The sequence below is a fragment of the Fonsecaea multimorphosa genome (genome assembly GCF_000836435.1).
Source record: "Fonsecaea multimorphosa CBS 102226 unplaced genomic scaffold supercont1.49, whole genome shotgun sequence".
Lineage (NCBI taxonomy): Eukaryota > Fungi > Ascomycota > Eurotiomycetes > Chaetothyriales > Herpotrichiellaceae > Fonsecaea > Fonsecaea multimorphosa.
Window position 1 is genome coordinate 48,189 of NW_015971683.1, and position 16,128 is coordinate 64,316.

The 16,128-nt window shown below is 54.7% G+C and overlaps 4 protein-coding genes across 4 annotated transcripts; 2 read left to right on the forward strand and 2 right to left on the reverse strand.

The window, feature by feature from the left end:
- Positions 1-1,507: 1,507 nt before the first annotated feature.
- On the forward strand, positions 1,508-2,380 carry Z520_12187 (uncharacterized protein; the record flags this gene model as incomplete). The annotated part of the gene is made up of 1 exon (XM_016782674.1): positions 1,508-2,380. The coding sequence occupies one exon, from the start codon at positions 1,508-1,510 to the stop codon at positions 2,378-2,380; it is 873 nt and encodes a 290-aa protein (XP_016626226.1).
- A 1,064-nt stretch (positions 2,381-3,444) lies between these two features.
- On the reverse strand, positions 3,445-6,285 carry Z520_12188 (uncharacterized protein; the record flags this gene model as incomplete). The annotated part of the gene is made up of 1 exon (XM_016782675.1): positions 3,445-6,285. The coding sequence occupies one exon, from the start codon at positions 6,283-6,285 to the stop codon at positions 3,445-3,447; it is 2,841 nt and encodes a 946-aa protein (XP_016626227.1).
- An 868-nt stretch (positions 6,286-7,153) lies between these two features.
- Z520_12189 (uncharacterized protein) lies at positions 7,154-8,363 on the reverse strand (the record flags this gene model as incomplete). The annotated part of the gene is made up of 3 exons (XM_016782676.1): positions 7,154-7,280; positions 7,361-8,147; positions 8,246-8,363. 3 exons carry the CDS (start codon positions 8,361-8,363, stop codon positions 7,154-7,156), a joined length of 1,032 nt encoding a protein of 343 aa, XP_016626228.1.
- Positions 8,364-12,761: 4,398 nt separating this feature from the next.
- On the forward strand, positions 12,762-14,101 carry Z520_12190 (uncharacterized protein; the record flags this gene model as incomplete). The annotated part of the gene is made up of 3 exons (XM_016782677.1): positions 12,762-13,000; positions 13,056-13,980; positions 14,045-14,101. The coding sequence occupies 3 exons, from the start codon at positions 12,762-12,764 to the stop codon at positions 14,099-14,101; spliced, it is 1,221 nt and encodes a 406-aa protein (XP_016626229.1).
- Between the last annotated feature and the right edge of the window lie 2,027 nt (positions 14,102-16,128).

A 16,128-nucleotide genomic window follows, 5' to 3' on the forward strand; every position in this document is an offset into this window, starting at 1 on the left:
TGTAGCTATCTCCCTGCTCCAAAAGATGGTATTGAAGCCCCAAAGAGAGTTGGACGAGTTGATCCGTGATTGGCAGGTACCATTCGGCCAGCTTTTTCAAAGCCTGTGCAGCCGCCAGGTCGATAGTCGTGTCGAATTCCAGGCAGGCAACCTCCCTGACAGCGTTCAATTCTCCAAAAGGCGGTTGAAGATAAAGTATGTTACCCTGTGCGTCCACTTCAGTGTGCACGGGGTCATGGTTGATTGGTGTCGATGTGATGATGGGAATTGAGAGGGAGGTCAGCTCTCTGGTGATACGGCAGGCGGAGGGTCAAAACCTGGAGAGCCAACCATCGACTTGATCGAATAGTATGCCTTTGAGGGCCGAGATTCCCCCTCCATGTTTGTATGAACAGCCCGAGGAGGAATTGTTCCCGGGTGAATGGCCAAGATGTCTCTCACCAGCCGCCACTGTTCTTCATATAATGAAACGCAGGTCCAAGGCTGCGATCCAACAGGGCGGAACGTGTAGTTATATAGCTCTCTGCCTAAGTCAAGGCCGAACACGCCTTACCTTGAGCCTTGCGTCTAACAAGCATGTCTCCAAGCTACGTCTGCAGCCATGATGAGACGGGGATTACCATTTATGGGAGCTGGCTTGCCGCGGCCGCCTTGCACTTGCACAGAAATTCCTCCCAGGAAGGTGCAATCTGACTGAGTGATTGGCTGTAATTCTTACACAAAACCGGTGAGGATTCAATGGACACACACTTGGTTGCCCCGCGTGTGAGTTAGCGCTGGCAGCCATTTCGAATACCTTCATATGCGTTTAATATCCCCGAGAAATATATTCCACCCCTAATTCTTCTTTTGAGTTCACCTTTCGGAAATCGACGTCACGTGCCCATCAACTGGTTTCCCCGCCTACCATGTACGAGGGCGCGCGCCAAAAGTACCTAGGTACCTAGCGAGGAGGTATGCGATGGAGAGTCTTCAGTGTAGGTGCCTCTCGGCGCAACCTGCGGGGTGGAAAAGTCGGTCACATCTGGCTCCGAACCGGAATCGGGCCAACCTTGCGAATGCCCCGCTGATGACTACCTACCTAGGTAGGTAACCTACTCGCTAGGTGTATAGTCAGGCGTCCTGAGTCGACTATAACAGGCTAGTGACTATAGTCTCGACGTGGCTCGCGAAGGAAACAGGCGCTGAAGAGCTTATCACTGCACCCGCAACTCAAGCGTCGATCCCTGTCTGCCACCAATCATACACAAAATGCTGTCCTTGCGGGCCGGATGCCCGGTGTGTGCGACGGGGTATTGGACAGGAGCAGGACAGCCCACGGCCCCGGGCCCGGACCCCTCTTAAAGAGCTCCTCCGGCCTGATCGAAACCCCTCAACCACACCTACACCTCCATTGTGTACCAAAGCGGGCCTGAAAACAAAGAGATAAAGAGGCAGCTCTATCCAGCCCTGCCGCTGTCGCTATCCTTCGTTCCTGGAAAACAGAGAGAGAGAACACCAATCAAACATGTCCTGTCCCGACTGCTTTCGCGGCGCTGTGCACGACCACTCGGAGCCCACGGGCAAGATCGAGACCGTCCATGGGATCACGACCTACGTGGCCGGCGGCAGTGACCCATCACGCTCCAAATCCGCCATCATTTACTTGCCTGACGCCTTCTCCTTGAAGTTGGTCAACAACAAGATCCTGGCCGACAAGTATGCCTCAGTCACGGGATGCAAGGTCTTGATCCCGGACGTCGTCTACAGCGGGGGAATGCCCGTGTCCGTGTTGGACAAGATGGAGTCGGTGATGGGCACTTCGTTGAGCATCACAAACTTCTTGCCCAAGGCGTACACGGTCCTGACGCTCCTCCCCTTGGCCATCCCGTTCATGCTCTGGGGCCACCCCAAGAACCCGTACCCCAACATCCTCAAATACGCGCGCGACGTGCGCGCCGAGCTTCCCCCCGGTGGGAAACTGGGCGTCGCGGGATTCTGCTGGGGCGCCTGGCCCGCCACAAAGCTGTGCACGGAACCCGCCGTCGCGGGCGGCAGTGAGCGTCTCATCGACGCGCAATTCAACGGGCACCCGTCGTACATCATCAAGGAACCACACATGGTCGTGGACGCCGTCAAGGCGTTCAAGACTCCCTATTCCTCCGCGATCGCCGAGAAGGATTTCCAGTTCAACGCCGAGGTCGCGACAAAAACCGAGGCTCAGCTCCGCGAAGCTCTGGGGGGGAGTAAAGGGGACGGTGAGGGCGGGTATAACTACGAGTTCCGCATCTACAAGGGCGCCACGCACGGGTTCTGCGTCAAGGCCCGCGAGGAGGATATGCAGAATTACCACGACGCGGCGAAGCAGGCGACGGATTGGTTCAATAAGTATCTCAACTGAACGTGACTGAGATTTTTCAAAAGTGTGTTGAACAAAAGGGCAGAAGTGGGTGCGGTGAGAGAGGGAGAGACGGACGTGATTCCGGCCCACCGACGAGTGGAACGTCTCTCATGCAGAAGAGGCCCGGGGGATTTGTGCATAGGGTGAACTGTGTCCACAAGAGTCCATCTCGGCGACCAAAGAGGCCCCTCGAATGGAAGAAGCGGACCGAAAGGGGGGAGTTTCTACCTACAGAAACGAGCCTGAGATCGACCACGACACCGGCACTGCAATCGTGATAATTACCGGGGGTGTTGGTTTTCTCATTTATTTGGAATTCCCTCTCCTTCTGCTTGTTTACGCGCTCAAACCACCATGACACACGCTCGCAGGATAAAATGGATGATGGATATTTGAAGAACGCAGCTCGATCAACCCGCACAACACAAAACACAAATAAATATTTTCCAATGTCATGCCTTGTTTTTCTCTCTCTCCCCTGTTCCCTGACCCTTTTTTCTACCCCTGTCCTTTATCTCTGTAATACTTTCGAATCATATCGACACGGGAGCCTCCGTCCCCCATATTATCTTCTTCGTGGTCCCTCGGCCGGCCTTGGGCAGGAACATACATACTACGAGGCTGAAGAGGACGAGTCAACGACAGCGGACGGAATGGGCTACATAATGACACATAGGCATTACCTCGTAGGTGAATACAAACAACCCTGGAAGACGGCGGTCGTTCTCGCGGCTGAGCAGGGAGGTTCAATCAATCAATCAATCAATCGATCGGTGTAAAACCCAGAAGTGGCAGAGGCCGCCGCCCATGCTAGATCCATTGTTTATCCCCAGCCAAAGCCGGCAGACTCATTTTGTTTCTTGCTAGATGACATGTGTTCCTAGATCCATGTATTGGTGTTCTTCTTCCTCGTCATGGTGAATCCAATGCAACATGACCCCTGTCGCCGCACGCGCCGTAGTCTCGTAAAGGCATAATATACACAAACACTCCGTCAAAAGATGTACACCACTCAGCGCCTACCGAATTAGAAATCCTCCTCATGCAAAACTCCAATATATGCTTCATATTCGGGCAGTCTCGCCGGCAATCTGGCCATACCATTTCTCATGACACTTCCAGTCCACCGACCGAACACGGTCGAGGGTATCCACCAGCCGGTTCACCTCCTCCAGGAACTCGGGCATGCCTGCGCGTGCTAGAACTTCGCCCGCACCTGTCGTAGTCCGCACTCTCTCGGCCGTGCTAGCAGCCGAAAGTCGAGCGAAGACATGTTCACGCAGTGTCTTGAGAAGGAAACTCGCAATCTGCTCGCTGAATACGTCCGCGTTGGTTGTCTCGGGGAGCTCGTTCATTGTTTGGTTAAGGCTTGCATCCTGCTGCGCTTGCACAGCTACATCGAGGTTTCTCGTTGCAGCTACGGCGCTAGGCAGAACTCGCCCAACGAAGTTGGCCAGACCTTCTTTGGTCGATTCCGGCATCATGTGGGATGATTCGATCAGGGAGACGACCCTGCTGGCGTCGATTTTCAAGAGATCCAAACCCATCAGCCGTTCTGCATCTTTTGCCCACAGAGACTCCCTGTTGCGCCTGAGTCGGATCTTGGTGGTCAGCAGAATTGCCGAAATGGCCACGAAGTGGAAAACGCGAGCTCTGAGTTTGAGCAGGCGAATATAGTCAAGCTGCAGTGTCTCGGGAATGTCGCGATGGCTCAGATGTGAGTTGCGCAACACCAGGTCGGTCAGACCTCTGGCATACACCACAGACGCGCTCACGGTCTGAGACGCAACGTTCGACTTCGCCTGTGCCCACCAGTCCCTAGTCCTCGCCAGTGTGTGGACACCTTGCTCAAGATCCCTTCCGAACGATGCAATTTCGTGCTCGTGACCGTGTTCCAGCACCGCCTGGCTGGCTAGTCTGAATTGGAAGTTGATGTGATCCAAACTCATCAAATCGATAATATTGATGAGCTCGAAAAGACGGTCGACCGTGTCACTGGTCGAGTTGGCGCCAAAGGCACTCACGATCTCGTCTCGGCCTGGAGAACAGATCTGCGCAATCAAGCCGGCGATGGTCTTAAAAAAGGAGTCGTACGAGAACATGCCGTTCCGACACTGTTGACTGATCAAAGCTGGGTCCAGAAAGCCGTCAATCGTGGCGTAAAGAGGATGTCGTGGACTGATGAGTAACATCAACTTCTCTCGAATGAGGCCTGCCATGGAATGAGTCCACCTTGCCGTAGCCTCTCTGTCTCCGTCCCGTAGGTCAGCACGCATGCTTTTCCGTAAGGAGTCCATCAAGCCTTGACGCGCATCCGTCCAAGGTTGTTGTTGTACCTCAAAACTCCCATTGATCAGTATCTCGTGCGCAATCTCCCGATTGGACGGCAGCAGGGTCATCATTTGCGAGAGACTGTCGGGAAAAGCTGTAACTCTCGCCCCCTGATCCGACCGACCGGTCCGCGGTGTGGCAGGAGGCGTCATCAGAGTTCCCTCTGCCGCATTCGACGCTTCGGCAGCAGGTGTAGAGGCTCGTGGGACTTGTTCCGTTCCCTTCGGTCGCTTCTCTGCCGCTCTTTGCTTGCGAGCCCTTCTGACTGCTGTACGAACTCTCGACAGCGCCTCCTCAGGCCCCGCAAGCCGCTTCAGCCGAGCAAGTAGTTTAACCTGCTCTTGTCGGACCGCGTCAAGATAGTCCTCGGCAACGTGGCCGTGATGATCGTCTTTGGTGGCCTGCAGGATCAGATCCAAGTTGACAAATGAATTGACCATGATGTCCACGAGAACACCCAGATCCCCACTTTTCCACGCGTCGAATGTCGAGGTGAAGTCGTTCAAGGCAAAGGCAAATGCCTCGACCCGAGCCTGCGACAACGTCGGCTGCGGCTGCGGCTGCGGCGTCATCATGGCACCGATACAAGATTCAAAAGTTTCGATCAGCGAGCGGGATTTTGTCATGAGCTCTTGCTCCTGAGGTTGACTTCCACCATGACTGAAAGCTTGTATCGGATGTGTGAGGATCAGATATGCACTCAGGAAAACCCGGACGACGCTCGTGTCTTCTTGGCCATTGTCAAGGACGCCTACGTGTCTGAGCATCGCCGTCGTCGCAGCGGTGGTCCGTTGGTCGGAAATAAATTGGGTCAGTTCTTCGAAGGAGAGCGCCTTGGCTCGCTGCAGGTCGAGTCCCAGAGCCGAGAAGTCGGAGAGGACCTTGCGCGTGTGGTAACGCCGCCAGGATCGCTGAATGACTTTTGCAGCATAGACACGGTTCAGGCGCTTCAACACTGTCGGGGCGACTTTCTTCTCCTCCACCGCCGCCAGTGAAGTTGTCCTAGACCGCCGTGCGCCTTGCTGGTACATGGACCTCCGTCTGTCGGCCTCGGCGTACTTCTCAGCCATCTCTTCCTTGAGCCTGGCCAATTCAGCGGCCTTCTTCTCCTTGGTCTCCTCGGCAATCTTTTTGGCCCGCTTTACTTCTTCCTCGCAGCGGGCTGCGATCTCCGCGAGCAATTTTTCCCGGGCTGCCTGCGCCGCCAAAGCCTTCTCCTCGTTGTATGACGCCCTTTGCGCCGCTTTGGCAGCAGCAGCCCGGAGCCGGACCTGTTCAGCATGGGCAGCGCGATCCGCGAGGCGAGCCTTTCGACTCTCAATAATGGAAGCGCGTCGCAGATGTTGTGCGATATGCGTGCTGCGGGGACCGCCATGACTCGACAACGCGGAGGAATGAGAGTGGATTGACGACAGCGAGCTTCGACGAGACGAGTTGGCAGAGGATTTTCGACGCACCGAGGGTTTGCGGTGGAAACGGGCAGCTACATGGGGCGGAGGTTCGGTATACGACGGTGGTTCATCGGTGCCAAAGTTCATCTCGACATCTTCGGAGGTTGGAGTCGTCGGCTCCATGCTGGGCACGCGACGACCGCTGGTATTGTCCGAGACGAGGTTCAATGAAGAGACCAGCAACGACCCTGAATCGAAATGGTACAAATTGTCAAGGTTGAACAAAAGGCTCAAGGCGTGGTGTAACTCGGGCTGACTCTCAGAGCAGCCGGGAACGTCGTGCGAACAACGCACAACAAAGAAAATCTATACAAGAAGGGAAATGTTCGCAGAAGAGCAGAAGAGCAGAAGAGAGCGTCGGAAGAAGATGACTCAAGACTCAAGGAAATGCTCAAGAGGCGACAAGGTGGGAGGCTGGGAGAGAATGGAGGGGGAACATGGGAAAGTTTGTGCCAGTGTGCCATTTGGGAATGACGAAGCCATGGTTTGTAGTTTGCCGCAGCTGTGGCTAGCAGTGGTACCTACCAGGTACTTAGGTACCTGGTAGGTAGGCTGTACGGAGTACGAGGCGAGGTACCTTGTAGGTACTCGGTAGTAGGCTGCGGGTGGTGCTGGAACCTGCCAGCATCGTCGGCCAGTCGGCATTCTGTGCGGCACGGAGCCACTAGTGGCGCTATGCCTAGAATCCAGGCGCCTGGCTGGCAGTGGCTGCCCATTGTTAGCCCATTGGCCCCTAAGTTCCCCCAGCCTCGCCTCAACAGCACCCCGGAGCTCGGCAAACGACCGCTAAGAGAGAGTTTGAGGAATTGTCCATTGTGCCTTCTCCACCCCTCTGACACCAGTCAAATGTCTACCTCGTCCAGCTGCTATCTTGAAATCGAGCGCACCTTCTCAGATCCAGAGGTAGATTCCTCCTGCTCCCGTCTGAATTCTCGATTTAATTAGATTGTACCCGACTCCGCACGAACCGAGACACTCTCAATCCCTCTCTTTACTCCCTGTTCTTCATCGAATCCAGTATGCCTCGGGCATCGACGAAGTCAAACTCTTCCAGTGTCTCTCTCCACACTTGCTCGATTAGCTGTTTGCCATGCGGGGTGTACAAGACTGGGGCGAATCTAGAGAGAACAATGCCTGCGTCAACAGTCTTTTCCCATGCACATGGGCACGAAAGAGACGGGAAGAGTCATGCACTTACGGCCGGATTTGCCAGTCTGCGAGGTAACACCCATGGGACTCTTTGCCCTTCGAGATTACGGCGTCAAGATACGTCGACGCGCCACGTGCTGTACTTCTGCCTGTCGCCGCACCCAAGAGCCAGGTAACCACCGCTCCGATCCCAGTGACTTGACGCGCAAGCTGGGTTCCTTTGACATAGCCAGGGTCCACCAGGTTCACAACCACGTCGTTGGCCGAGACCTTGTCCTGAAGCTGGTATAGGAACATATGCGCGAGGAGCTTGGAGACGGAATAATTGGTCATGGGATTGAACTTGTCGGGCTCGTCGAGAGCCTTGAAAACTCCTTGCTCACTTGGTGGAATCTTCGCAACAAGAGCCAGCCCAGAGCTTACAATCGAGAGACGACCTGGGACGTTGGGCGGAGATTTCTGTTTCAGAACCGGTAGGAGGAGGATGGCAAGGAGTATCGTCGAAAGGTAATTGACCTGCATCATTGCTTCGTGTCCCGTACTCGCGTTCACTTCGAGGTGAGGGTTGCCCACCCCGGCGTTGAGAATGACCAAGTCCAAACGGGTCAGTTCGCTTCCCGCCCGTTTGGCAAAAGCTTCAACGGACTGGTACGAAGACATATCCAAGGGCCAGACCTTGATGATTGCTTTCGGATACTGTTTGGACAGCCTGGCAGCTGCCCCTTGGCCCTTTTGAACGGTCCGGACGGCGAGGACCAGGTCAGAGAGGTTGAAAGACAGCAGTTGGCAGGCGGCCTCGAATCCAAGACCAATATTGGATCCTGTGACGATCGCGACTGATGTGCTCTCAAAGGTCATATCAGCACACGGGTCTTCACACGGATATAAAGGCTCACAGTCCAGATCGCCGGGTGTGTGATCGTGGAGGACATACCTTTGCCGGAGAGATTGGTCCCGTCCGGAAATTGTGGAGGTTTGGTGCAGAATTGAGACTTGAAGAAGATCCTCATGTAGCTCTCCGTCAAGGGAGGAAGGTCCTTGGAAGAGGCCATCGTGCCCAGTACCAGGCTGTCTCGTCGGAGTCCGCAAAACGGTGAACATGGTGCATGGACTACCAGGACCATTCGATGACATTATATAGGGGTTCCCGTCACGGTCCCCTTTCCTGCTCCCACAAGTTCCCTGTCGGAAGGAGTTTCACGGCAATAAAGCGCAAGCGGAGGTAAGTGACCGGACTCCGTTCTGGATGTACGCTAATAGCATGAGCGCAGAGATTTCGTGAGAGGGAATGCTCTCTCGGGAGTATTGACGGACGACAAAGGCTCTCTCGTCTTTGGTAACTAGACTTTGAGAGAAGGCGCCATACCCAGACCGGCAAACAATCTCAAGCGGAGTAGACCGGAGTAGAAAGGGCGCTGCCGGAGCTCGAGATTTTGGAACGGCGCCGAAGCTGTCCGTGCAAAAGCCTGTGTGGTCTGGCTTTGAGCAATGTCTGCTTTGCATCGAGGTTCTCGCTGTCCCCGCTGGCCATGCTGTCGCCTTCGTTGCTTACTCTAGCCGGTAATGGCAAACAATCCAACAGGCTGAGCCAACCAAAGAGCCAGCAGCAACCCTCTGCTCTTGACAAGAACTATCGTCCCATTGTGGACCCCCGGCCTTCGCCATCGATCGATTTGGTCAGCTTCGAGGACTCTGTCATTCCGAGTGATTGCAGGAACCTCCTTACTGATCCAGCAATACTACGCCAGGACAATCGGAACGTCAAGTTTCTCACTTGGTCGGAACAGACACTGTCTCCGGAGACTTTCCGGTTGAACCTACCATACGTGGGCCTTGTACCTTTCTCTTGACCGGCAGGTGGGAGGCCACGATCGGGTTCCCGAACCAGAAAGAGGCCACTGTGGTGCCAGGACAGAACTTCAGCGTGAGTGGACGTGTGGCATCCGACCGTGCCAGACTCTCAGCCCGTGGTGATAGTGTTGTACTATCAGCCTGGTTGGGGGTTTTAGTGTGCTGAGCACGTCTCCATAGGCTCCTTGAAAGGGCAGGTCAGGACCTCCCTTCGCCAACCGCCCATCTGAGATGGCCCTGGGCGGAAATGGCAAAAGGCTTTCAACGAGCAGAGAACAGCCTTCTCCTGGATTGTGTCACGCTGCTCCAGATCTTGTCGCTCTGGAAGTCTTTGCGACGTGGCCATTTCGCCGTCTCGTCTAGTATTGGGCGTGTGATTTGGACGGCGGCGTTGTTGACGAGGATGTGGATCTCTGCTCCAAGGTGCGAGATCGAGTCAGGAGATTGAAACACCGCTTAGCGAGGTGCAACAGCGACGCGTGATCCAGAAGCTCCAGGATCCCAAGGCGGCGGTGATCCAACTGCTCTTCATCCCGGAGGAAGTCTGTAGGTGGTTGGGGTGGACAAGCAATACACGAGTCGAATGTGATGAACGGGTCGTCGGCTGTTGACATCTCGTACGCTCCTTGCTTCGAAGATGCTAGCCGATCGACTCATGTCAATGAACTCCTGGGGACTCCGAAGCAGAAGGAGAATCTTACCGACTTCATCTCGGCGTCCTCCGTTCTGTCACTGAACCTTGGTCGAATCGACTGCAGATCCCATGAACCCTGGAGCTTGAAAGAGTTCATCAAGGAACAGCCAGCACGTCAAACCCCAACGACTCTCGGCGAAACTCATGGCCTCTGCGTCCCTGGTCACGATTGAGCACTGACTCGTGCTGGTACAGTGCAGGAAATCCACCCCAGTCCCAAGGAGATCACTGATGCTCACGTCCGGGTGGCCTTTCCCCCAAGGACGACAAGTGCCAGCAGTGGGCCTCAGATTCGCCTCCTTCCCTTTACACGGTGGGGAATTGCTTTCATCCATACTTGTGTGGACAACCAAAGGAGCATTTGACCAGGATCCTTGGACCTCTTTGCATGTCGGGCTTTGCTTCAGAGGAGAGTGAGCCGCTTCAGTCGCTCTTGTCTTACCTGGATGCGGCAGTAGACCTAGGGATGCGACTATTTGGGACAGTAAGGCCGAAAAGTCCACCGATCGTTGACGGCATAACTCTTTCTATCTACTAGCGCGATGGGAGGACTTTTCTGATTGCACACGAACCCCTCTCTCGACGTCCTGGGACCTGACTCTTGAGTGCGGAAGCTCTGCCCCTGGTTTCACCATCTCTTTGCTGCCCACCTTTTCCTGCTGTCACTGGAGGGCTTGACAGGTGACGGCGGATTCAACTAGGTACACCTCCAGGATGTTCCCAGAGTCTTAGACTTGAGAAGAGGAGCAGCGTCTGCCACACCTTGCCAGAGACTTGCCAGAAGCATCCGGGTGTGCATTGCTTTCTCGACGCTGGCTCGCGCATGTTTCCTGGTCACCACACGACTCTTGAGGGTTTGCAAAGGTGATGATAGCATGGCCCATCTTAGTAGCGCAATCCGTGATTGTGTCGACTGGCCCTTCACATGGACATCCCGCAGCAACCGGCAAAAACTACCGTACACCAAAGGTCGACACAATGCGGGACGACGCCCACCGCGACCTGGGAAGTGCCGGAAGGTTGAGAGGAGATATCCACACTGACCGCCGATTCTGGACTGCCCCCCTGACACCATGGATTCAGTTATGCATTCATCTTCTCTGCCCAAGCTTTGAGACTGACCCTGGCAGCGATGCAGTTGAGCTGGGTCTGTTAGCGTCCTTGGTCGCTATCCTATCGTTGCGGAGTCTCAGGCTGTGCCAGAGACTGACATCTGTGGTCTCCTTGCCACAAAAGTTAAAAATTGCCATTTCCCATCGCCTACGGTGGGGACTTTGAACTATTTCGGCCTCACGCTATCTCGCAAGAATGAGCTAAGGCCTTGCTGCGAGCGAAATCCCGATCTTGGTGGGGATCGAAGATGGCTGCGACTTCGAACCTTGCTCGGGGATCGGCCATTTCGATGAGAAGCACCCTGGCCAGCAAGGGCGTCTTTGGTCGCCAGAAGAGCAACGCTTGCAAGTATCGGACTTGCTCAGGTCGCTTCCAGAGATCTCCACAAGACAGAGGCGCTCCCGGGGAAGGACTGAAAAAAGCTCGATCAAGTCGCCACACCTCTTTCAGCTCACTCCAACTCGGGCTGTTCCAGGGAAACAACAAGCGAGATCTCCACACTACTGCTGCAGCCTGCAATGCCTCCTCTCCAGCATGTGACCTGTCACATTGAAGTCAGTCGCAGGAAGAGACCTTGCAACGTCTCTCGTCTATTGGTCGTGGCGTTCTGCCAGCTGCTGCATTTTGAGTTTTCTAGGTCTTTGCGAGTCTGGGATTGTTTGAAAGAAATCAGCCCCCAGGTTTCGTTGATTGCCCACGCTCAGGACGCTCGACCACATGGAAAATTAGCCAACGGCCCGCCAGGCTTGATCACAGCGATCGTGGGGGACCTTGCAAGTGCCTGTGCTACCGGGGAGCTTGAGTTGCATCCGCGCGTCAATGGGCGACCGTCGACCACAACGCAAGCTTCATCCCAGGATTTAGCGTCGTGGCCGCTTCGTATCTTGAGCGAAAAAGTCCCGCTTGGCCTTGTTGAAATTTCGTATCTCATGTCCAGGGGGGAGGCAGCCCGTGTCAACTGGACGGGGTGGTGGCTTTTATGAAACCCCCTCCTTTTTCCCTTGCTGTCAATGCACCAACTCAACACGAGAAAGTCGGTGGTTGGATCTGCCTCTCATAGCCCGCCAAAGGGACCCGCGCCAAGTGTCTTCGAAGCGGACGTATCGACGAATGAAACGGGCGATAGGGACGCCACCAACGTTCGAGATCCAACTTGCAGCCGGTTCGCCCGTCTCTCTCGCGCAGGCTACCACGATCCGAGATTTGCAGGGCTTTCCTGGAAGCTGCCGACCTCTTCGTGAAAGGGGATAGCGGAGACCTTTGACGACCTGCAAGCGCACTAGGGAATCCCAGCCCATCCTATGAAGGGCGAGTCTGCACACCACCAATGCTCATTCTTTCCAAAGTAGGGAATTCCAATGCCTACACCTGCAGACCTGCGGGAGGGGATTGACTATGGAGTGCCCTCAATCGATGTTTTTGAGATTCGCCGTCGGTCTCGTATTTGCTGCTTTACAGTCAACTGGTGTTCATGGCATGGCTAAAGGGCTAAAGCGAGTTCCTGGTCTGCCACCTCGATGGCCTGAACACCCTGGACGTTCCGCATCTTTCATCGACATATGCAAGCTGCATCCGGATCGGGTTGAGATGCCTTTGAACTTGCAGCTCAGTCTGCATGTCGGTATCAAGCTTCATAGAAGCGTGCGCTCAGCCTAACCTCTGTCTCTCCAGACAGAGGCCATGTTGACACAATTATAAACCTGTCTCCTCCATCCTTCGCCGATTCCCTCTCTATGCTTCTTCGTACTGAGGCTGCCGCCACCGATTGCATCGGTTCCCTTCCATATCACCAATGGCAAAATCTTGTGCTTTAAATCTAGCACCCATCCAGCTCTTGAAAGACCTTGAGGCGCAAAAGGCCAACAAGAAAAGAGAGCTCGAGGTCACCGACGCTGACGACCAACAGGAGAGGAACAGAAGAAACAAGAAGCAAGTACACTGGGATTTGCCTCCGATGCCGCCGTCTCCTTCTCCTTATTCTTCCTCCTCCAATGTCCATTCGGACTTGGCCCCGTCTTCAACTCGGCACAAGTAGGTTCTCGTTTTGTCCTTCGACACATTTGTCACTGACAAAGACGAACGATAGGCTCGTGGAGCCTGATGTCCCAGATGCGCACCATGGTAAACCTCCCTGCAAACGGCGAGAGTTACCACGCTCTGGGTCTGCAGAGGTGGCCTTCACCCAGGCGGCATTTCACTATTCGGGCTCTCCTTGCTATTGTAGTCCTGCCACCGCCTCATGGATACCCAAATTACCATTGTTCGAAATGCCATGGCTCTTGTCGGGCTCTCCACAGGTTCCAGCGTTGGCCGAGCTAATCGATCGCTCGGAAGTCACCCAACCGGCCTCTCATGGTAACGGGTGGATCAATTCACTTAAACTGCCTCCAATCCGCTGGCAAGGCCCAGAAAATCCTCAAGGCGCGACTGCCACCGGAAACAAGTCGATCGAGCACAATGACACCGAATTTCGCGCTGAGGATGTCGCTTCAGGACGGCCTGAGCCGGATGCCAATACCTCAGTTCCCGTGCGGGACTCTGGGACAGCGGACGCGCTGCCCATCAGCCATCTGCTTAACCAAGGTTCGGAGCACAGTACTCCGCCATACACCTCCTACGTGAGGGACAACATGGTGCCACAAGACTCCGCGCCAATTGCAGTCAGGCCCGTACCGGTCTCCGACATGTCCTTCTGCCGCCAGGTTGACCAAGGTGCGGCATACAGCTATGCTCCCCCTTCACCTGCCTACCCTGTTGGGGGATACACTCCACCAAACTCGGCGGTCGGGCCATCTCCCGTCATGCCTACCCCCGGCCTCGCCCCTACTGTCACCAGCCGTCCAGTTGAACAAAGCACGACCTACGGCTATCCTCCTCCTCCGCCGCCTCGTGCAGAGAAATCTATCTCGATAGAGGTACCACCATGCCACCAAGCCACCGTTGCTGCTATTGTTGCATGGCCTACGCTGCCTAACGACCAGTCTTACATATGTCCAGTCCAAGAAGCACCGGTATGTATTTGATCCTCGTCTCGTTCATGACCGCCCTGGACGACTGACGCTCTGCGTGATCCAGCATCCCTTCAATTGGCAGTATGGCACCAGCTGGGCGCCATGGCCCGTTTCCCTCTGATCGCCTCAGACTGCCACCAGATCTGCCTGTCATTAGTACGACTGAGCATATCGACCAGGAGCAAAAAAAGCATCCACGCATGTGCCACACTCATGCGACGCGAGATGGGTGTGGTAAGGGCCTGCGTGGAAACCAAGTATTTGCCCCAAAATTGTCCATCATCTCGTTTGGCGGTCTGACCAGCGTCACTCGTTGAGAAAGAGTCGATGTAATATGGATTATGTTTGCCCCATTTCTTGTCTCTTTTGTGGTCTATTCTGTTTTTGCCAGGGAGGTGGAAGTAATACTTGGGAAAATTGTCAAAAAAAGAAGGAAAGAAAAAGGAAAAAGTTCATGGCTTGGGAATCATTTACATCTCGGGTTTTTTCTTTTTTTTTCCCCTTTTCTTTTTTTTTGTATTTCCTCACCACAAAACGACACCAGCATCGGCAACAGCTGGCGACGGCATAGTAGCAAAGTACCTAGGTATCCCACGCGAATGAGATCACGAACATTCACTTGAGTCCCTTGAATGAATGAATATCACGTCCATTGGACCGAATCATTCAACTGATTTAATTCTGCGTTTCTCTCCCCTCGGCGGCGTGCGTTGAGGAAGACCACCCATCGCCGCTGTAACAACGAGGCATCGAGGACAAGATCTACCGTCCTCCACGCCCACCCTCCCATCTGTCCATCATCGCCCGCAACAAAGTATCGAGGGCAAGGTCTACCGTCCTTAGGAATCCACCAGCGTACTCACCGTTTGTCCATACATGCATCATTCGGATCTTCTCTGGTGGTCTGGTCTCCACTGACTGCCTAGGGACAAGTAAGAGCACGATTTCCCCGCCCTCAGTCCCGGGCCTGGGATGGTGTGGTCTGGAATGTCCGCAGAGATCGCAGGCCATTACTCTGTTTGGACTGTGGTCCTGCGCAATTCTGCGTCCAACTCGAGCCGACGATCACGGTTGAGATGCTGGGGTACGGGCCCCTGGACAGGAGTTCTAACACCACCTGTCTAGATATCCACTCATGGTCATTGCTGTTTGCGAAGTGCGGTCCCGCCTGCAAGCTCGGACCTCCAGCAGGCCCTGGACTCAGAGGCGAAAGCAAGAATCAAAAGCCATGGTTGAAAGCCATAGGTGGACGCGGGATCAGAGACAGCGGCAGAGACAGCGGCAGAGGTAGAGGCAGAGGCAGAGGGAGGACCGGTGACCAACCACCCATGTCCTCTTTGTTACGTGCGCTCCTTGTCACCTGGCCAAGCAGCTCTCCACAGAGTGCCACCTTCGTATAGAAGGGCCGAAAGGACCTACTCGTCATGACTCATGCACTATTCAACCCGCTTCCCTTTTCCACCGCATTTTGGACATGGGTTCATGCAAAGACCACCCGTGCCCCGGTCCTAGTGGTTCAATTCCTTGGAAAGAGGACAGAGCGAAAGGGACAACAAGTATCTGGATGGTTGATCCCCCGCACAAGAAGCTGGAGCGTCATCAGGCTGAGCCGTTGTTGTGTGTGAGAGCAGGGGAGGGAGTCTGAGGCTGGTGCATTCGGATCTCGTATCAAAGGCACTAAAAGGAGGATTAAAAATGTCATGGCTTTCTGGATCAGGCCCCGCAAGCAAAGTGCGGCACCGCGAGAAGGAAGACGAAGATGGAGCACCTGGAAATGAAATAAATGCATGCATGCATGAGTTGAGCTGGGGGAGGTGGAGGCATCCTCTTTAGCCCGTCCAAAGCTGGGGCGGGCACCTCACTTTGACATCAAACCTTGGTGTGTCGGCTTTTGCAGCCGAATCAGATGCGGGCGCGTTTAATGTTCCGCCCTTCGGGACGACGGAAGGGGAAGAGCAGAGACTCAGAGAGAGTTTTGGACTCTTGATCGAGTGTGGATGCGGATCATGACCTGTTGTTGCTAGCTTTTGTTGATAGAGTTTCGTGTCGACGTGCTCGAAAGGTCACAAAAGCTTCGTCTACCTTGGCCTCAGCTGCAGCATCAAGAGTGGTGACGAGTACCGACGTGCATGTATCATGCATCATGCA